This window comes from Mustela nivalis (genome assembly GCF_964662115.1).
Source record: "Mustela nivalis genome assembly, chromosome: 10".
Classification (NCBI taxonomy): Eukaryota; Metazoa; Chordata; class Mammalia; order Carnivora; family Mustelidae; genus Mustela; species Mustela nivalis.
In genome coordinates this window covers 43836744-43858372 of record NC_139029.1, presented here as the reverse complement: position 1 = coordinate 43858372, position 21629 = coordinate 43836744, and the positions used below count along the sequence as shown (strand labels likewise).

At 43.3% G+C, this 21629-nt stretch overlaps 1 protein-coding gene across 6 annotated transcripts in view; it reads left to right on the top strand.

Moving 5' to 3' along the window:
* The window catches only part of FYB2 (FYN binding protein 2), a 167043-nt gene that overhangs the window by 27403 nt on the left and 118011 nt on the right, over positions 1-21629 (top strand). For 3 of the 6 annotated variants that reach the window (XM_082688107.1, XM_082688106.1, XM_082688105.1), the window contains exons 2-5: positions 858-890; positions 1124-1865; positions 4948-5115; positions 8262-8295. In XM_082688107.1, the coding sequence (XP_082544233.1) occupies positions 858-890; positions 1124-1865; positions 4948-5115; positions 8262-8295 (977 nt within the window). The remainder of the gene's footprint in view (positions 1-857; positions 891-1123; positions 1866-4947; positions 5116-8261; positions 8296-21629) is intronic. The other 3 variants (XM_082688110.1, XM_082688109.1, XM_082688108.1) reach the window with 2 other exon arrangements.

Genomic DNA, 21629 nt, shown 5'->3' with positions numbered 1-21629 from the left:
ACCAAGGTTGCATGAAACCAATCAACAAGGAGACAGAGGGTGCATTTTGTGAAGTAAGAACACTTAAGCAAAGTCAGGTTGGTGGAGAATACAGATTCCTAGAAAATGGTAAATGATCCTATTTGGTTTAAGAGTAGTTGTGTTGGGCTGTGGTTGGAGACCAGAACTCCACAAGATGATGAAGAACTTTGAATGCTGTACTAAGAGGGTTAGAACTTACTTTTTTTAAAGATACTAATACATTTATTTTTTAAATTTTGTTGTTATGTTACAACAAAATTTAAAAAATAAAGACATTTATTTATAATAAATGTTATGTTATTATAACATAACAACAAAATTTAAAAAATAAATGTCTTAGCGTATTATTGTATATTATTGTAATATATATATATGTGTATAGTGTAATATTGTATAGTAATGTATATTAGTCACCATACAACACATCATTTGTTTTTGATGTAGTGTTCTGTGATTCATTGTTTGCATATAACACCCAGTGCTCCATGCAATCCGTGCCCTCCTTAATGCCTATCACTGGGCTACCCATCCCCCCACATCCCCTTCCCTCTAAAACCCTCAGTGTGTTTTTCAGAGTCCACAGTCTCTCATGGTTTGTCTCCCCCTCTGATTTCCCTCACTTCACTTTTCCTTTCCTTCTCCTAATGTCCTCCATGCTGTTCCTTGTGTAGAACTTACTTGTGTAGGCAACAAGTCACAACCAAAAATTTGTATCAAGGGATTTATCTACAATGATCAATATTTATAAGTTTATAAGTATTTTTATAAGTATTTGTTACATGTTATGAAGAAGTTAAACATATCAGAAGTGTTTATTTTTGTTGTATCATACATAGGCCATTGCATCACCAGCCGACAGCACCTACCGGGTGAGTGATGGATGGTTTTGTACCCGCGTTGAGAACCCCTTACATGCACAGTGACGTCAACTAACCACACCGGTTCAGCTGGCCTTTTCAAAATAGCTCTAGTTCATCATGGGCTTACTGGCATTGTGATGGACACTTCATGTATATTAGCCCTAACCCTTTTACTACTTGAAAACTTTTTATCATGAGAATAATGAGACATTTTCTTTTGTTTGTTTTCTCTGATGCTTTAGGAAGGGTTAAGAAACTTCAAGGAACTTCGAGCCAAATTTCAAAAGTTTGACATGCCATTGCCTCCAGGACCTATTAAATTCTCAGCAGGTGTTTCTCAAAAGGGTAACATTGGAAACACACAGTCAACAAGAATTTTGGCCAATGGGAAATCCCTCTCATCCAACCACAGTTTGCTTCCATTATGTTCTAGTGCTGAATCCCAGCTTCTTAAAGACCAGGAAACGAAGCTGGCCCAGAGAAGGGAGATTCAGAAATGTTCGGATTCCCCAGGACCTCTGGAAAGGTCCTCTGGTCCTGCAGTAAATTCCCAGAAAAGTTCTCCACTGTTAGACAGGAACCCGTCAAATGCTGAGATAACCAACAAGAGGAGAATCACCATGAATGAAAGCTTCAAAGATAAGCTCTGGAACTGGGAGAAGTTTTCATCTCAGAAAAGTGAGTCGTCTTCAGCCTCTCTCCTTGCCAGGTGTGCTTGCAGGATCTGCCACGCGGAGGAGCAGAAAAGCAGAGGGCTTCTTCCAAAGGAGCCCAGGATAATGCTGGAAATAAAAGGAACACAGACCTTGCCTTCCCAGAGGCATTTAGTGGCTCAAAGAGAATCACTTACCTTTCCTGAAGATCCCACTTTTCTACTTTTTCAACATGGCAAGAAGAGCCTAGAAAACCCTCTTCCTGAGAAGAGCCCGGTGAGGGGCTCCTGCCAGCTTGTCTATGAGAGTGAACTTTCCAGTCAGGCCCCAGGTGAGATGTACTCCCTGTGGTCCCAGGGGAGGGGCCACTACATTCTTCTAATTTAGACCCTGCTAATGGTCGTGTATGATCTGGGTGAATTTTGCTCCAAATGCCAGGGCAGGTTTGGGTAAAGTGCTTACTCTCCTGGAATTCTATTGAAAGGCAATTTGGGCAAGCTTGGGTTTGAATCCTAGCTCCGATTCTCACAACATGAATGAACTTGGGCAGTCTATTTCGTACAGCCTGTTCTGCTGTCCTGTAAATCGGATGTATCACCAATCTGCCCCAGCTTGGTAAACAGCACAGCCATCCTCCTAGTTGCTCAGGCCAAACACCTAGGAGCCATGCTCTATCCCTCTCTCCCCCTCACTTTTTGCATCCACTCCATCAGCAAGCTCCTGGTTCTACCACCAAAATATGTTCTGTATCCCTCCGCTTTGGTCCATTTCTGCCCTCTGTCCTATCTATACCGCTGTCATCTCTTACCTGGACCACAGTGGTGCCGCTGGTTTCTTTGCTTCCAGCCTCTTGCCCCTTCCTCCTGGCAGTCACAGTGATCCTCTAAAGCACAAATTAGATCACACCACCCCCCCCCTGCTCAAATTCAACCCAAGCCATCTTACACCAGCTGATGCCATTTGGCCCTTCCTACCTCTCTTACCCTCTCTATCACATTGGCCTTCTTGCTTTTCCTTAGATAAACCAAGCTAGTTCCACCCCAGGACCTTTGTACTTGCTGATCACTCTGCCTGGCACATGTTTTCCCCAGGTCTTTGATATCTCTTTCCCTCACTTCATCATGGCCTCTGCTGAGGGTCACCTGTCATGAGTGGAATATGTAAGTCACCAGCTAAAATAACCACCCCACCCCCCTGAGTCTCTGTCTCTTTATGTTGCTTTAGTTTTTTTCTTTATAGCCCATCCTTACCCAGTATATTGTTACATATCTGTTTGTTTACCTCAGTAAAATGTAAGTTACATAAGGATAAAAACTGCCTTCTTTATCACCATAAAAGCACCTAAAAGACCAAAGCCAGGTTCAATAGGTCCTCAAAAACTATTTATTAAAAATACCTGATTGAATGGTTGGACAGATGGGTGGAAGGAGGGATCTCCTGCTTACAACCATGTATGGTTTCTCTCTGTATTTGGAACAGAATCTAAACCACTGACTACTGATTTCACGGCTCTGCACATTCTGGGCCCTGCTTAGGCATCTTACTTACTGCTTCCTGTCTCCTTCCTGCTCCCGAGTGGACACACTTGGTTTCTTGATATTCCATGAAGAGACCTTGTTACACTCAGAACATTTCCATTAGCTCTTCCTCTTCCTAGAAACTTCCTCTCTGAGCTTTCTGTAGCCATGTTTAGGTCTAAGTTCATATGACTTTCTCAGATAATCCTTCCCTAACCTCTTTATCTAAACCCACTGCTTCACCATCTGCAGGTGACAGTGTTTCCTATCAGCCTGTTTTCTTTCTTTCATGGAACTGACAGGTCTCTGTAATTACCTGGTTTGTGTGTGTGTTTCTCATCAGTCGCCTGCTATTAGCATGAACATTCCTGAGGGCAGGGCTCTATCTGTTCTTTTGTTTGTTGGTTCTTGTTCTTAACTCTATACCCAGCTTCTAGACCAACGCCTGGACTTGAGTAGATACATTGTTACCAAGGAAGGGATAGGAGAGAAGCATGAATGGGAGGAAGGAAAGAAGGCTGGATTGCCTGCCTGACAGAGCTGTTGAGTGGATTAAATGAGATGACCCATGTCCATCTCTTGGCACAGCACCTGGTAAAAAAAAATTAGGAACCAAATTAGTAAGGGACCATTCATTTTCACTATATTTTCTCCTTAATTTGACAAAGACTGGAATTTCTGACATCAGGACTTCTAATTAAAGCCTAAGAAGAGAGGAGCTTAGTCCTGACTACTGTAACCCCTGCTGGAGGGGCGAGAAGGAAGCTTCCCTCCCTGCCTCTCTCCCCCATTCTGGCTCCCACAGGGCAGCAGGGCTCTGAGGAATTTGAACTGAGGAACTTGTAAAACACTGGCCAGTATCTTTATTTTTGATCTGGATGGTCCATGCAGTATTACATGAACCCCAAATCAAGGCGTTTGGATCATATAAGGTTTTATGCTATTTTCCGTGTAAGAGGCAGATATGATTTTCATATATCATATTGGAATTTCTGTTGGAGTTTAGCTTCTGAGTACAGAAGGACGAAATGTATGAAACTGAGACTGTCCTGGAAAATTCCAGGACACAAAACCGCAAAACCCACATGTGCCATGTACCTCAAAGTTAGCCTTACAGCTTGTCCCAGGCTATGAGTCCTGGAAACCAGAGATCAACTCATCCTCCTCTTCAGATCCCCCATGTAATTTGTATGTTCTCAGGGCTTAAAGCATCCTTTCGGGGGATAGTCACCATCCCTTTTCTCGGAAGTAGGCACTGTGCTTGATGCTGGCAGCCATCACTCAATGGGAGGATGGATTCACCCCTCCAATATGCCACAACCCTGATAGAGAGGTGTTCATGATACATCGTCATGGGGGTACCAAACAGAGAGTGATTAATTCTCCTCTTGGGTTTGAGAATGAAAGCTTCCCAGAGGAGGTGTCTTTGGAGCAGGGCCTTAAAGAATGAGTCTAAGACAGAAGTGAGGGGACATTCCAGAACCAAGAAGGGCATGAACAAAGTCTTAGATATACGATGGCTTTTTAAGTCCAATTTGGAGAACTGAGAAGCCATTGGTGTGAGTGAAAGATATTTGGGTTTAAGGTTGGGAAAGTAGGATGGTAAAGTGTGGTAAGAGAAGGATCTGGAAATGTGGATTGGGGTCACGTAATATTTACATGCCAGAGGCTGGAGTACATACATGGATGTCATGCCAAGGAAGCCAGGCTTCAGCCTCTGGGCAGCAGACTGGTGACATGATCAGCTTTGTGTTTTGATCAGGGCACTTTGGCCAGTAGGAGGATAATAGATTAGAGGGGAGAGAGATTGAGGCAGGCACTGGTCAGTTTCATCTGAGAAATCACGAAATGGAAATAGTAATAACATGTTTTTGTTTTTGTTTTTTTCTTATCCAGACTCAGAGAAACAGTCTGTTGATAAGCATCAACAACTTCTCAAAACGAAACCACTGCCTTCCATCGAATCCCTGGGGCCTCCTCCCCCAAAGCCTCCGAAACCCCCAGTTGTGAATCTCCAGGCCTTCCAGAAGCAGGCAGCTACAATTTCTAAGACCCACACAGAAGGTAAGGAAATGCACCAGCCAGCCAGCGTGAGTCACAGCCCCAATGCCCATGTCCCCACTATTACCTCCCTCTCCGTGTCAACTCCCAGGTGATAATGCCCAACTGCTTTTCCACGGGACCGGACATCCATCACTGGTTATTTCACATAGAGGCTGTGGCAGCTTGCCCGTGAAATGACAAATCTGCGGGAATTGGCCCCTTATCGCTCCCGGGCCAGCCTGCTTCCCCTGAGAGCATTGCATTTGATCATTGGGAATCTGTCCAAGAGGAAGAAAAAGAAAAGTAGTCGAGCAGGGAGCAGGCAGCTTTTGTGTTTCCTACAAAGCCTGTGTTGTCAACACAATTGGTGCAGTAGAAGAGGGGAGGGAGTGGAAAGGGAGGAAAGGCAGTGTGAACTTGACCTGTGATCTTAATGCGGGTCCCTCAGGTCTCTGTGACTGGCCTTTAGTAATTAGTTGAAGGGCCCCCACCCCCACCCTCACTGGTCCTTTCCAGAAACTAAAGCTTCCTTGCAAGCTTCCTTTTTCTGTGTTCTTTTTGTGTCTTCCTCTGCAACTAACTTCCTTTCCAGAAACTAAAGCTTCCTTGCAAGTCCTTTTTCTGGGTTCTTTTTGTGATTTCCTCTGCAACACCTTCTCGTTCCCTCTCCACCCGCACTGTGGACACTTCAGATGCCTTTGCTTATGTTTGCTCTAATGAGACATGAGGGGAGCACACACTTTGGGGTCCTATGTAAGTGCTAACATTGATCTTACTGGGGCCACGAGTGCCCCAGATGGTATGCTCAGAGAGCTAAGGCCATCTTGCATTGTTCTTTTTTTTTTTTTAAGATTTTATTTATTTATTTTACAGACAGGGATCACAAGTAGGCAGAGAGGCAGGCAGAGAGGGGAGGGGAAGCAGGCTCCCCACTGATCAGAGAGCCTGATGTGGGGCTCAATCCCAGGACCCTGAGATCATGACCTGAGTCTAAGGCATAGGCTTAACCCACTGAGCCACTCAGGCGCCCCTGCATTGTTCCTTTGACCGCTTCGAACAACCTCATGGTTGTTACATTTCTTGAACTCACTTGGTGGTTCTCACACTTCAGCCTGCACCAGAATCACCTAGAGGACTTGTCAAAACACAGATCCCAGGACCCCATTCCCAGAGTTTCTGATTTATTTGGTCTGGATTGGCTGCGTAAGAATTTGCCTTTTTAACAATTTCCCCAGGGGGATGCTGATGCTCTCTGGTCCAGGGACCACACTTGAAGAACCACTGCTGCAGAACATCTAAAGTCTTATCCTAAAAGAAATTCTATATAATGAAATAGAGTTCTGGCTGCCACCTTGTGTCCCCTTGTGCATGCACCTAATCTCAGTTGGTTTGACCGAGACCCCCGAGTGCCAACTCTAGGCCCATTTCCACTCCACCAAGATAAGAGAAACTATCATGAACCAGGAGAAACTCACCAGACTGCAAACCCAGGTGCGCATTGGTAGAAAAGGAACAGCCGGCTGGAAGAAGATGGCTCATAGAATGGTTACAGCAGATGATAAAACCTTAGTTCTCTCTTTCATTTAAACATTTTACTTATATATTTGTGAGAGAGTGAGAGAGAGCATGAGAGAGCATGAGTGGGGCGGGGCAGGGGCAGAAGGAGAAGCAGACTCCCCACTGGACAGGGAGCCTGATGAGAGACTCAATCCTAGGACCCTGGAATCATGATCTGAGCTGAAGGCAGATGCTTAACCGACTGAGCCACCCAGGGACCCAAACCTTAGTTCTCCTTATGGAAGTTAGGGGTAAACAGTATCTCTGGTATTGAAGAAGTGAGTAAGTTCACAAACCAGGGAACCATGATCCTTTCCCACAACCTGAAAGTCTAGGCATCGGGGGCAGCGAATGCTTTCACCATCACAGGCCATGCTGAGAGGAAGCAGCTGACAGGAATGCTACCAGTGTCTTAAACCAGCTTAGTGCAGGAGTCCGACTAGTCAGAGAAGACCGGCTGAAGCTCTGGCCACACAATGCATGGATGGGACCACACCACTTGCTATCAGAGAGGAAGAGGGGGATAAGGAAGAAGAGGAAGAAGTTCCAGATCTTGTGGAGAATTTTGACAAACCTTCCAAGAGTAAAGCAAACAGAATTAAGTCAATTTCTGAAGAAGATGGAACTTGAAGAGGTGACTAGAGCTGTTGTTTTATATGATGACTGCTTTTTAAAATTTTGTTAATGGATCTGGTGGACTCTAGAGCTCTAGTATTTTTAAGCTCACCCCCTTGGACACAGCAGCACTTTCCAGTTTTTGCTTAGACACTATTCATTCTTTGCAGCTCATTAAACTGAAGAAGCCTGGGAAGTTTGAAACAAGGTTCATGAAGTTCTTTACCTGGTTTTAAAAAAAAGAAGAAGAGAAGAAAAAGAGAAGAAAATAAGAGCTCTCTTATAAGTATACTTGAATAATAGTTTGGACACCTCCCTAATGGAGAAGACTAAGTATGATTTTTTATAAACATTAAATAATTCAGACCTTAAACCCTCTTTCTGAAAGCGAAGAAGATTGTCAGAGAACATAGAACAAAGCACCAAGTCTTCTGTCATAAAATGGCCTTTATAAATCCCAGCCCCCCCCCCACTAGCTATTTAAGTTTGCACATATTACTTACTGAGCCTCATTGTTCTTATCTGTAAAATGGGGGTGAGAGTAACACTCCTCTCTCAGGATTTTTGTGAGCATAAATGAGATGAGTCACGGAAAGGGTTTAAACAGTGCTGGGCATACCAAGGAAGTGCTCAGTAAATGCACGGTGATCAGTTATCATTATGGAAAGCTTGTGTTGAGCAGCTATGCTGTCCTTGCCCTGGACCCTGTGATGGACACAAGAGTTAAAGAGAGACCCCCCACACCAGTTCTGGTGCTCCAGAAGGTCAAAGTCTAATCTGAAAGCTCAAGCTTGTCTTCATAATGAAGCACCATATGGTGTGGGTGAGCGCTGCACTTCGGGAAGGATGGAGGGTCTCCTAGGTGCCGGGGTGGGCGGCACCAGTGAGTTACCACTCCTCATTTTGTCTCTGGGGTCTGGGCATTGCACAAACAAAGGCTGCTTTCATCAGGCTGCCGCCTACACCCCTTTTCACTCTACCTTTTGCTCTTGCAGCAGCTGTGGAAGAGGGCTGCCTGCCTCCAGAGAGGTGAGTACCTGTTTATTTGTCGTGGGGGAGCACAGCGCGTGGAGCATTGACAGGCTGCTTAGCCAGCCTGAGAGCAGGCAAAAAGCCCAAGCCAGGTGTCTGGGTATCTCAGAAGGGTTGCAGGAAGAACAGATTTATAAGCAACAAACTGCAACTTTTGTTTTAGAGGCGAGATTAAATAAACTCCATTTAACTGCTGTGCTGACATTAAGTTGCAAAGATGGTCCTCTGAGGTACTTTTATTTATTATACAGCTGGGTTTGGTAAATTGAAACATCAGCTTCCATAGTAATAAATCGAATTAGAGGCTACAGAATGCCGTGGGCAGCTGGTGTGACATTAGAACTTGATAATGGGACAAAGGACCTTCTGTTTTTGCTGTACTTGTTCTGAGAATTTTGCCATGGAACCATCAGTCCGTTAATTCACTCAACCAAATACTATCTCTTGAGCCCTTTGATGTGTCATGCATTGAACTGGCTACTTTTTACACATTTTCTTACTTTCTTTTCTCAAGGCTGGAAAGTTGCTGCTGCTGTCCTTATTTTGTGACTACAGACTTGGGCTCAGAAAGTCTGGCCACTTGCAGAACCATGATTCCAACCCAAGTATCCCTAAACTATTTTTTTCTTTTGACTATAAGGGAAACATAAGATTGTGTAAGTTTGAGGTATACAAGGTGTTAGTTTGTTGCATTTACAAATCACAGTATGATTACTACAGTAGTGTTAGCTAACCCCTTGATCACCTCACATAATTCTCATTTTTTTTGTGTGTTGAGAACAGTTAAGATCTAATCTCTTAGCAAACTTAAAATTTATAATACATTATATTTTTTATCATAATCACTCTTTGTACATTGGATCTCCAGAACTTACTTATCTACTATTACTTAAACAATCTCTCTCCAGTTCACCCACCCCTCAGCTCCTGGTAACTATGATTTACTCTGTTTTTATAAGGTTTGGTTTTTTAGATTTTGTGTATAAGTGATACCATACAGTAATTGTTTTTCTCTGTCTGACTTATCTCACTTAGCGTAATGCCCCCAAGGTCCACCCATGTCATCACAGATGGCGGGATTTTCTTCTTTCTTGTGGCTAAATAACTTTCTATTATATATATACTTCACATCTTCTTTATTCATTCATCTGTTGATGGTCGCTTAGGCTGTTTCCATATCTTGGCTCTTGTGAATAATGCTGTCATATTAACATGAGTGTAGTGGTCTCTCTTTGAGATGCTGATTTCATTTTCTTCAGATACATACCCAGGAGTGCTGGGTCATGCGACAGTTCAATTCTTAATGGAACCTCTCTACTCTTTTCTGTAATGACTGTACTAACAGGCATGACCAAACTGTTTTGATTGTATCATGTCCCTTCCCTCAGAAAGATATTCCTCTTCTCAAGAAGGTCAGCCTTCAAAAAGATATTCCTCTTCTCAAGAAGGTCAGCCTTCAAAGAAGTAAACATAAAAACAAATAATCCTATTATTTACTAAATTTGTATAATAGTAGAGTGTGTTTAGTTTTCTAATAGAGGAAATATTGTGCAAATAGGGGAGTGATCGCCTGTCCTTGGATAGGCCAGTGAAGTGTTGATAGAAAATGTATCTGTTATCTTTTGCTACAATCATACCACATAATAAGCAACAAAATAGCAATAGCACACAGCAGGAGTGTGGGGTCTGCTGGGCTGAGCTCTGCTGGTATTGCTAGAATGTTGCAGACTACCCAGGCAGCTTTGCTGATATGGACTTGGGTTTCTGATGTGTAGGAGGATCAGCCTGTAACCAGCTGATCTAGAGTTGCCTTGGCTGGCACAAGGGGGGCAATATGACTTAGCATCAGCTGTCTCACCCTCCAGCAAGTTACCTGAGGAACGATCTTCAGCCAGAGCTGCAAAGCAAGACAATTCCCATTGCACAAACACTTTTTCAACTCTGCCATGTCATATTTGTTAACATCCTATTGGTTAAAGCAAGTCACATGGCCCAGCTTTGGAGTGGGAGGATGCCAAACTTTACCTATAGGGAGGCAGGGATCCAGGCAGGAAACATTTGCAGGGAGTACCAAGGATAGACACGGGCTGGGTGACATAGGGAGGGGCGCTGTAGGCAGAGGTGGGAGGTGTAAGGAAGCAGGTCCCAACAGGGAAAATCAGAAATAGCTAAGTAGACTTGGTGTGGAAACGGTGGTAAGAATGGAGATAAAAGCTATCACGGAGGAAGACAGGAACCAAATCTTGGAGGTTCTTGTCTACCAAGGACTAGATACGATAATCTTGTTCCCCAAGGGACTGACCATGTAGTGTTGGGCATGGTTCATGTGTCCCAGGATCTCCTAGTTTAGTCACCCATTCAGAAGAATAAAATGACAGCACAGCGTGGGTCACTGAAGCCACATGCTATGTGCATTTATGTGAAAGAGAAAATTTAGACAGCTAAGACAATGATTTGCACTGTTCACTTAATGAGCATGGGCCCCCCAGGGTGACAGTTTCAGTAGACACTATAATTCTGCTGTACTCTGAGCCAGTCTCGGTTCCGTCAGGACACACATTCTGTGAGCCTCTCAGCATGACTACTTGTGTGCTGTGATTGTAGTGTATGACTAGATGGGTCTTCTTCCTACCATTTGGCTCTGAACTAAGCTGACCTCTTCTCTGGCCCTTTACTCAAAAACAGCCGTCTGTCTCCACATGGAGGACAAAATTGCTTGACAGGCAAGTATTGGGAAACAGTGACGAGTCTCCAGTGTGACAGCTTCTTCCTAAGGGTTGTGGAAGGGCAGTTGGAATGTTGTGTCATTTCACACTGGCTCTAGAACCTAATCGTCATTGGAAATGAGGTTCGTTGTACCTCAGATTTGATATGGACCGTAGTGTTGTCAGAGTACAAAGCAAAACAGACCAAGGGGGACCCGGGATACTTAGGGGTGGCTTCATGGAGGATGAAAGATCTTCAGATGTCCTCTGTGTGATGTGTCTGAATTAGTAGTTTTACTTATTCCCTTTTGTGAGACTATACGGTAGGTGAGGGCAGGACATGGCTCCTGGAAAGAACCATATTCCTGACTTATCATTGGTTAATGGATGATGGATGGACCAATGGATGTTCAGCGCAGAGACAGACCATGACTGAAAGCAAGGTGGTAGTAAGAAAGTGGAGGACAAACAGACACAAAGTATTCTGATGTGGAAGAATAAGAGAGAAGGTTGGATCCTAATGTTAATTAGGTGCCATGCTGAGTAGTTAGGACCATGAGCTTGCATGAGGTAGTTTAAACGAGTAAATGCCATGATGCTGAGCAGCCTTAGAAACAACTTCCATGGAAACCAGTGCTTGTTTGGAAAGAACATCTCCTGTGTTCATGGTATTAATCTTCAGTACAGATACCAGATTAGAAACAGAATACATCAGGTCTGGAGGGGGACCTGGCAATTATTAACAAGTCTGGGGTTTTTTCATCTGAGCCCTAGCACTTCACACCTATGTAACCTTGGGCAAATGCCTTAACCACTGCAAACCTTAGTTTCTACTTACATAAAATGGGAGGCTGATAGGACCTAACTCATACAGTTGTGGTGATGTTAAATGCAACAGTGATTGTAAAGGGTCGAGTGCATAACTGAGCATCTGCAAAGTGTTCCGTAAAGCTTGCTTAGCTTCCTATAACCCCTCTAAAGGCAGGGATCCATGATCAGAACCTTAATCTCTTCTAAAATCCTTGAAGAAGGAGCTCATTCCCTGAACAATAAGAGATATGAGGTTGGATCCTAAAGTTAATTAGGTACCATGCTGAGGAGTTGGGCCTATAGCTTGTAATGTTGAGTTAGCTTAAACAAGTAATGTATTTGTCCTGTTGGGGCAGATTTTATTCATTCAACATTTTTTTTTATTTAAATTCAATTAGCCAACACACAGTATATCATTAGTTTCAGAGGCAGTGTTCAACAATTCATCAGATATGTATTCAACGTGTATTTACTGACAGTGTACTATATGTTAAGGCCTCTTATGTACACTGAGAATATAGCAGGGCACACATGCACACTTATGGGCACACATGCATTTGTTTTATCTATTCAAATGTCCCAATTGAACTGGGACCAAAAACTGGCATCCCTACCCCAGACTTCCAGCCATCTGTCCAAGATCTGCTCATTGGTTGAGTAGACAGGGTCTTTACCCTTCCTTACCTGGTGGCTCTTAAAACATCTAGGGACTGCATTGTGTTAAATAAAACTGTCATCATTTTCAACCACTATTCCCCAAATATGTTATATGTTTTTGCCATATTTTTATGGATATATGTTTTTAATCATCTTGTCAGAAATTCAGTGCATTTACAGTAGCCACTTTCACCTTTGAACCTCTTCATATCCTCTATTAAATATGAGAAGCAGCATTGTGTCCTGCAACCAGTACAGGTCTAGAGTCAGACTCCCATAGAGCCAGACCCCTCCTCTATGCCTATGACCACTCAGAGCATTGATATACACATCTGTGAAGTGGACACAATAGTACTTCCTTGATTGTCATGAAGACGAAATGAGATAAATTGCATAAAGCATGTAGTATACAGAAGATGCTCGGTGAGTCTTGGTGTCCTCAACCCTTGACCTCTCCATCCCTTGTTATCTCTGGAATAAATATCTTGTTAGTTCCCAACAGTGCAATGACTCTTTGGAGATTCTTCTTTGTCATCACTCTTTCATGCAAACCACGCTGGCTGGCATCCCTCTTGAATAAGCAGCCCCTACTTGTGTGAGCAAAGCAGGTTAGTCCCAGGGCAGCAATTAGCGCTGGGTCTCTGTCAGTACTTAGCAGAGTCGGCTAATATTTTATTCATTAGCTATAAATATGGCTTTTCTCCCATTAAGCAATGTCAGAGGCTAGTCCTGACTCAGGAAATCTCTGACTCAGACACTAAGGAGGGAAGAACCTTATTTTAGAAGAGAAGACTCCTACGGATTCTCAGACAAGGATTCTTGGGTGGGTTCCAGGAGTCCACCATTTTCTCTTCTGAACTTTTAAATTTTGGGTCTCATCTTAATGACAGTCTTTGAAAGATAATATAAGTTTATTTTGAGTCTTTCAGATGATCTCACTCGACCCAATATTTTGGGACACGCTTTTGTATTTGTGTTTTGATATTTCTACCTCCTGCAGAAGGAAAAACACAGATGCCTCCCCGGGCTGGGTGGATTTTGTGACTCTGTGTAGAACCCATATTAGACAACGGGAAGGAGAGATCCTATGGAAATGGGAAGAAATGCCTTACCTAAGGCATTCAATTAAAATATTGATAATAAGGTTGACTGGGTGACTCAGTGGGTTAAAGCCTCTGCCTTCAGCCCAGGTCATGATCCCAGAGTCCTGGGATCGAGCCCCACCATTGGGCTCTCTGCTCAGCAGGGAGCCTGCTTTTCCCCTCTCTCTCTGCCTGCCTCTCTGCCTACTTGTGATCTCTGTCTGTCAAATAAATTTTTAAAAAATCTAAAAAATATATTGATAATAGCAGAACAACAATACTGTGGTAAAACAAAATGCATCTCTTCACTTGAATAGTGGTAAGTGCTATAAAGAGAGTGTTTTAAAGAGCCTTCAGATAGTAACTGGGGATGGGGAGTGGCATAAAGGAAGTGTCAGATGATCAGGCCTGAGGTCATGACTTGTGATTTGAGACCTGCATGATGAGGCCTCAGTCATGAAAGGTCTAAGAGATGGACATTCCAGAAGAGGGACCAGCTGGAGCAGTGTCTCAGGGGAGAACAGTATTGGCACACTGAGGTAACTAGAAAGGAGGGGGGACAATAGCTAAGCACAGTGCACTGACGGAATGGGATTGTACTGAGAGCTGTGGAATCTGAAGGCTGCTCTCTAGATATGTTGGGAAACCACAGGAGTTTTAAACCAGGGAGTGACGTGAGATGACATTTATTTTGTAAAGATCACTTTGGAGGCTGCATTTAAAAAAATTAGTGTGGAAACAGGTAGAGACAGCTTTAGAAGCCACTGCAACAACAGAACAGTAACAATAAATATAGTGATCTGCACTCGTATTGATGGTGTTCTACGCACTTTAAATATAGGGCTCCATTTATGGCAATCCTAAGAGATAGAGGGTATTGTAATTTTATAGATGAGGAAACTGAGTCACAAAAAGGTTTAATCTCTTGATATGGACAAGGTGGTAGAAATAGAGGGGGTTTTCTTGTTGTTGTCTAGAAAAAGAAGGGACTCAGGTTGTATTTTGGAGGGCATGCAGTGATTGTGGGATCAGCTGTGGAGAATGAGACAGGTGGCAAGAGAGGACTATAACACCCTGTCCAGGCGTTTTGCTGTTTCCATCATTGTGGGCTTCTGCACGTGTGGAATGTTTGATACATGGTCAGTGCTCAGTATAAGACTGAAGCTCCCCGAAAACTATTTGGGATTGTTTTTTACTTAAAACAAGCATATCTTACATGTGCATGTAGGACCAGAAGCTCTTAGGACTAGTTTTTAATTTGTTTGGACCAACAGCATTCTTTCATAAATGGCTGCATTTCAGGTAGTCAAGACTGGTATAGACCAGCTCTGATTGACCAACAGCAAAACAGGTTCCTCATGATGGTATCTGGGAGGTGAAGGTGGGCCATCACATCCCAGTGTGCTAAACTCAATCACTACGGGGCAAGAAGGAAGACTGGGTATTTTTTTAAGCGTGTGCCTTATGAAGGTTTAGACTCAGAATATTCAGGTGGCTTCAGCTCAAGCCACTTCAGTAAATTCTTATTACCCCTTTTGAATTGGCTTCCAGAAACACAACAAGGCTACTGTTTGGCCTGTCTTTCCAAGGGCAGTGGCGGCTAGAATGGTACATTTATTTGGGGGGTTTCTTTCATATTTTCAAGGATTCTTCCTTCAAAAAGTTACCTTCCTTTAAAAAGTTCACCTAAGTTTCTGTGTGTTGAATACTTACCATAGACAAAGGCTTGTTCCCTATACTTAATGTCCCTCTCTCATTTTCCAACTCCCAACCACAACCACTCCATGAAGTTGGTGGCTAGTGGATGCTCTGACCACAGAGTCAGGTTAAGGAACCCAACCTGATGCCTCCGTGCCATCATTCTTGTAGAGTCTGACCTGGTCAGTGTGGCTCCAGAGCTTCACTTCTCACCCCCCACTGCAGACTGCCTTCCTGAGGATTCATGTTGGGGCTTTGCCTACAACAAAGGCGGCCAGGGTTTACCAGACTCCTGGTCTGCTCTGCAAGTTGAGCCGAGACATTCTCCAGGCAGGTATTCTTGAATACCTCTCCTGCCGTAGGATTTCCTTTTCTGTCTGCAGAGAGATCTGTGTGAGGGAGCCTGGCCAGGTTGGAGCTAAAGCATCGAAGCATTTGGAGCCAATTCTCAGCTTTTCTCTTTTGTTGCATTCACATGACAAGCTGGAAAGACTCATGAGTTAGGAAGAAACCAGGCAGTAATGTTGCAGAATTGGAGCCCCTTTGGGTACATAGGTTTGTTCAGAAAGGTTGACTGGAAACTAATCTTTGACTATGGGCACCGGCTAGGCATTGCTTGGCACTTTCCATCTGTTAGATTCATTTTAGTCCCATGATCATCTTTGGAGGGCAAAATTAATATTCCCATTTTGTAGAGGAAAAAGCAAGGGCGCAGAGACTTTTCATGACTTGCCTTAAAGTATACAATAGTACAGAGCTAATCGAGGATGTGAACTCAGGACTGAATGTTTGTAAGAATTTGCAACTGCACCGTCCTATCTCAGAATTTTCCCAACTTGAGCGATTTGGGGAGGTTATCTGTTAGATTTTAAATTCCATGACTGTCTGTCTCTCTCACCTTTCTCAGCTACCAGAAAGTAGATGTGCAAATAGTAATTATTTAATGACGAAGTAAGTAATGGACCAATGGAGTGACAGATTGAGGGAGAAGGATAGACAAATAAAATGATACCACCTTCCATGAACTTTTATATAAATAAAGCATTTCTAGGCTCTGTCATCTGTATATGTTGCATTGACCTACCTGTCCAGTATCATGCCCTTCTAATATGAAACAAAGGCAAATAATCAGGACAATCTGAGCTCTTCATTTGCCCTTGTGTGTCACGGAAGGACTCTTGCCTTGTAAAGATGTGGACTCCCCTGAGAGCTTCTCTGTCCTCTGTTCCTCCTCAGTCTGGCATTCAACTCCGAGTGAGCCTGCCACGAAGCTCATCCTTATTATTCTAGCCGTCCCGGAAGGCACTCCCCTCTCGTGCTCCATTCTGTAGTTATTTACTCAAACTAATCACTGAGCACTTCGCCTCCATTTTACATTCAGAATTAAAATTCAGGAACCCCAAACTCCATACCAGGGCCAAGAGGGCCCTACAGGTTCTGGCTACTCCTACAGGTTCTGGCTACTCTGTGCTCTCTCCCCGGTTCACCGCCTTCAGCCCCCTGGCTGGTCTTTTGGCCTCTCCTCAAACACAGCAAGCGTGTTCCTACCAAGCACACATGTTGGCTGCTTCCTGGGAAGGAAGGAGAGTCATCTCCTCCCAGACCTTTAGCTGATGGTTTCTTCTCATCGTGCAGGATTCGTTCAGTCCGTGAGCTAGTCAGTGAACGTTTATTGAGTCCAGCTACGTGCCAGACATGGTTCTAGATGCTGATAAAGCAACAGAAAGTGAAGTCTCTGCCCTCGTGAATATACCTTTTAGTTGGGAAGAAGGACAGAGAAACAAATAATGATAAAATGCAAGGCAATGGTAAATGCTTACATGTCTACTTCCTCAATCACACCCGTGTCTCCTGTCCCAAGGCACCATCTGTTCCATGCAGAGGCCTGCTTAGCTCTTCTGTTAGTCCTTACTAACGCTTCGAGTAATAATTATTCTGGCTTCTTTTCTTGGTTATTCTACACCATGAGAGTCTTGAGTTCAAGGACCTTGTCTATTATTTGCTTTTGTACAATGGTACAGTACTTGACACTGAGGAGCAGCTCAGTGAAAATGTTCATGATGTGATATCATCTGTCTGTGTAGGAGTTTTTAGTGTCAGTGTGAGTGTCAGAGGGGGTTCTAGACAACTGGGAGCCTATAGCGTGCCAGGCATTGTATTTGTCACCAGGGGCCCAGCATTGAATGATCTATAAAATTGCAGAACAAAAGAAAAAAAATTAGGGGCACCTGGGTGACTCAGTCGGTTAAGTGGCTGCCTTCAGCCAAGGTCATGATCCCGGGGTCCTGGGATCAAGCCCTGCATTGGGTTCCTTGCTCAGCAGGAGCCTGCTTCTCCCTCTCCCTCTGCCTGCCATTCCCCCTGCTTGTTCTCTCTCTCTCAGATAAATAACATCCTTTTAAAAAAGAAAATTAGAGTAATAAGATTTAAAGATGAGGACAACTACTAAGTATAATATAAAGCAAAAGGTTATATAGTTACAGATGGTAGGGAAGAGGGCTATTTGGAAAAGGAAGTAGAAGGACTTTCTTGAAGGCAACCTATAAGGGGAGACCTCATGGTTGAAAAAGAGCTTGGCATACAGAGTCATTCCAGGTGGCAGGAAGAGCCTTTGCAAAGTCCTCGAGGTAGGAGAGAGTGTGGCATCCTTGCAAGACAGATGGGAGGCCAGTGTGGTCAGAGTGTCATGGGGGAGGAGAAGAATGGTTGGACAGGAGTTTGGAGAGGTTGCTTGAAATAAGATAATGAAGGGGAGGCTCTTGATGGTTTTGCTGCTGTTTTTCATTAAGAGTCATAGGAAGGGCGTGCCTGGGTGGCTCAGTCAGGTGAGTTAGCTCAGATCTTGATCTCAGGGTCATGAGATGGAGTCCTGTGCTGGGCTCCATGCTGGGCATGAAGCCTGCTTTAAAAAAAAAAAAAAAGAATCCTAGGAAGCCTCAGAAGACTTAAGCAGCATTGTGACAAGGTTCTGATCCTCTTTTTAAAAGATCATGCTGACCACTTTGTAGAGATGTAGACAATAGATTATAGAAGGAACAAAGAGAATGACACTTACTTTGTATTTTAAAGAAGTCAAAGTTGGTGAAGAGGCCATTGATGGTAAGGATCTGACAAGCAGAAGAGTCACATATATGGAAACTAAGGGTCAGGAGGCACTCTGGTGTGTTCAGGAACCATCACCTGACATGTTTAGAATGGATGGTGGCAGGGTGAGTGTGAGGCAGTGCAGCACGGAATAGTTCATTAAATGTTGGCTGAATTAGATGGCACTTTGTGTACCTAACTGTGTATGATTATGTACAATCTGTTTTTGTTACTTCCCAGCTTCTCGGGTGTCCCACACCCCAACCTTCCTGTCTAAATTAGAAATTCTTTGAAAGCAGGGAGAGGATCTGCCACCTCTTACCAGCTGCGTAACTGAAGTTTGCTTAAATGGAATGCTTTTGCAACCCTTGAGAATCAGAAGATCCAGGGAGTATGTTGTAAAGGGTTAAGAACAGAGACTTTGGATCAGATGACCTCAGATTCCTATTTTGAGCTCTGCACACAAGCTGTGTGATCTTAGGAAAGTAATTTAATATCTCTGAGTCTCCCATTTCCTCACATGGGGGATGGTGCCATCAATAAATCCTACCTCCTAGGATTGCTGTGAGGGTTGAGATAAATATCTTTAACTCCACAGCATGCCCGGCAGTGTTGTCAACACTTGATAAATGGCCACTCTTCGTTGTTTGTTGAGAGGAGTGGGGTTTGTCTGTAACAAGGTCTAGTGCACAGAAGGACTGGAGTCTGCAGACAGGGCTCCAACTTGAAGTCTGCTGCTAGCTCCGAAGATGACCTGCTCTCCCTCTCGGTGAAACAGGTGGGGTTGGATATTGTGGTCACCTCAAAGAGACACCCTGAAATTTAACATGCTGATATGTTACAAGCTGACCTTACTACTGAAAATGAGGGCTTAAGGTTATTTTTTTTCAGGCTACAGAAGTGGCCAGTATTTAAGACTCTGCTTTAGCGGTGGCATTACAGAAGTCAGAGTGCTTTAAGAAAGTCATGCATGCCTAAGGGGCTCCTGGATGGCTCGGCTGGTTGGGCGGCAAACTCTTGATTCAGCTCAGGGTCCATGAGATCGAGCCCGGCATTGGGCTCTATGCTCAGCAGGGAGGCAGCTTCAGGATTCTCTCTCTCTTCCTCTCCATCTGCCCCTCCCCTGCTCATGCGTGCTCACTCATTCTCTCAAATAAATTAAAAAAAAAAAAAAAACGGAAAGAAATAACATTTAATTTGCACACCTTGTGGCCAGTCAGGTTAACACGTAGAATTATCACAGGCATCATAGTTTTGTGGCCCTTTATAGGAAGAATGAGGTTCTTTATTCATAGATTAAAAACAAGTACCTAGTCTCTAGAGTGATGTTGGGGGCATTGAATTTGTTGTTTGTTGCAGCTGTTGTTGAAACCAAAGGAGAATTAGGAAGGTCATCATTAGTAAGGTTGAGCTTACACACACACACACGCATATATATGTAACTCTACAGACACACATATGTATATATTGACGTTTAAACCACATGTATCAGGGTGCCTGGGTGACTCAGTGGGTTAAGCCTCTGTCTTGGGCTCAGGTCACGATCCCAGGGTCCTGGGATTAAGCCCTACATCGGGCTCTCTGCTCAGTGTGGAGCTTGCTTCCCCCTCTCTCTGCCTGCCTCTCTGCCTACTTGTGTTCTCTCTCTCTGTTGAATAAATAAATAAATCTTAAAAAAACAAAACAACAACACATGCATGATATACAGAGCTATGTATGCACAAGCGTGCTTATGTGTGTTCTGTTGAAATGGAGGAAGTGGTCGAGGTAGGGACAGTTGAGCACCAGTGGTAGGAGTGTTGAGTAGTAGAGTAGTAGAAGAGGAAACGTAGAGGACAGGGTTTCAACAGCTTGTGAAAGAAGAGTGTCCTTAAAAATGTATCGTGTATTTTTGTGAACCTGGTATAAACACATTCCGAGATCCGTTGTAGCATCTAGTCCTAGTCTTTTTTAAAAAGTCTCATCCGCAGTCACTTAACTCAAGAGGAGGAGTTCTTAAGGTGAAGCCCTGTGGGCAGAGTAGTCTTACCAAAAGTTATTTATTGGAGATGGAACTTGCCCAGTTTGGGATGTTGAAATAATTGACAAATCAGATGGTCTTCTACTTCCCTGTCACCAGGCACCAGCGGAATGTCACATAGAGCCACGCCTGGCTAAGCTACTCCTGTTATTATCTGCAAAATGGATAGCCCACTGAAAGGAGAAGTGAAAGAAGCTGGGCTTTCTACTTTGCTTTACCTCCCTAATAAAATGAATACAAAAGTGCACCTAACAGGCTTTGCTGTTCAAGTCTCAGCTTTTCCACCTAATAGAAGCTCTTCTTTAGATTTTCCAGAGCCTTCTTGGTCTAGAAATTTTCATCTTACCCTCTTGTCCTGTGGCCACAGGAGAAGATGAGACAGAATATGTCTCATTGAGATTGTTGTCAGGCATTGACCACATGTTAATGGAGTTATTCCTACACTAAACCACAGTGAGCCAATGAAGAAATTAAGGTTCTGGGATCTTAAATGACTGCCCGAGACCCACACAGCCAGTAAGAGAGGATGTGACGAGTCTAAGTACGGCCCCTAACACATGGTAAACCTTCCACAATTGTAGCTAATAGTGTGGTGGATCCTTTCACCATTCCACTGAGTGATCAGATGTTGGAATGAGCTGTGTGAGTGGCTTCTCGAGAGCTTATGGTCTCATGGAGTTTGACTAGATTATTTTCCAAAAGAAGGCTGTGGTGTAGGGGTTGACATGGCAAGTGGAAACAACTATCAGAGGAGGTCACAGCCCATGATTTAACCAGAGACCCCCACTGTTCAAAAATTGATTTTGAAAATAGGATTCCAAGAATAATTCAAACATAATTGGAAAATTTCTTTTGTAAATCATCTGTGACACTAAGTCTGCATTTACAGAGCTACTGGTTCTTCTCGAACATACATAACATTGAAGATATCATTAAGAGACAATGTAATTCTTAAGTTATTAGAGGTTTTCTATGAGAAAGTCAGAAAAGAGAGAAAGTTGATGCTCTATTATATATATAATAAATATAATAAAAATATATATAATAAATATAATAAAAAGAACTTTCAAAAAAAACTTTTTCAGTTTGGTATAATTGACATGTAATGTTACATCATTTTCAGGTATGCATCATAATGATTATTTGTATATATATTATAAAATGGTCATAATAAGTATTAACATCTGTTACTGTACAGTTACAATTTTCTTCTTGTGATGAGATCTTCTAAGCTCTACTATCTTAGCAACTTTCAGAGATGTAATATAGTATTAA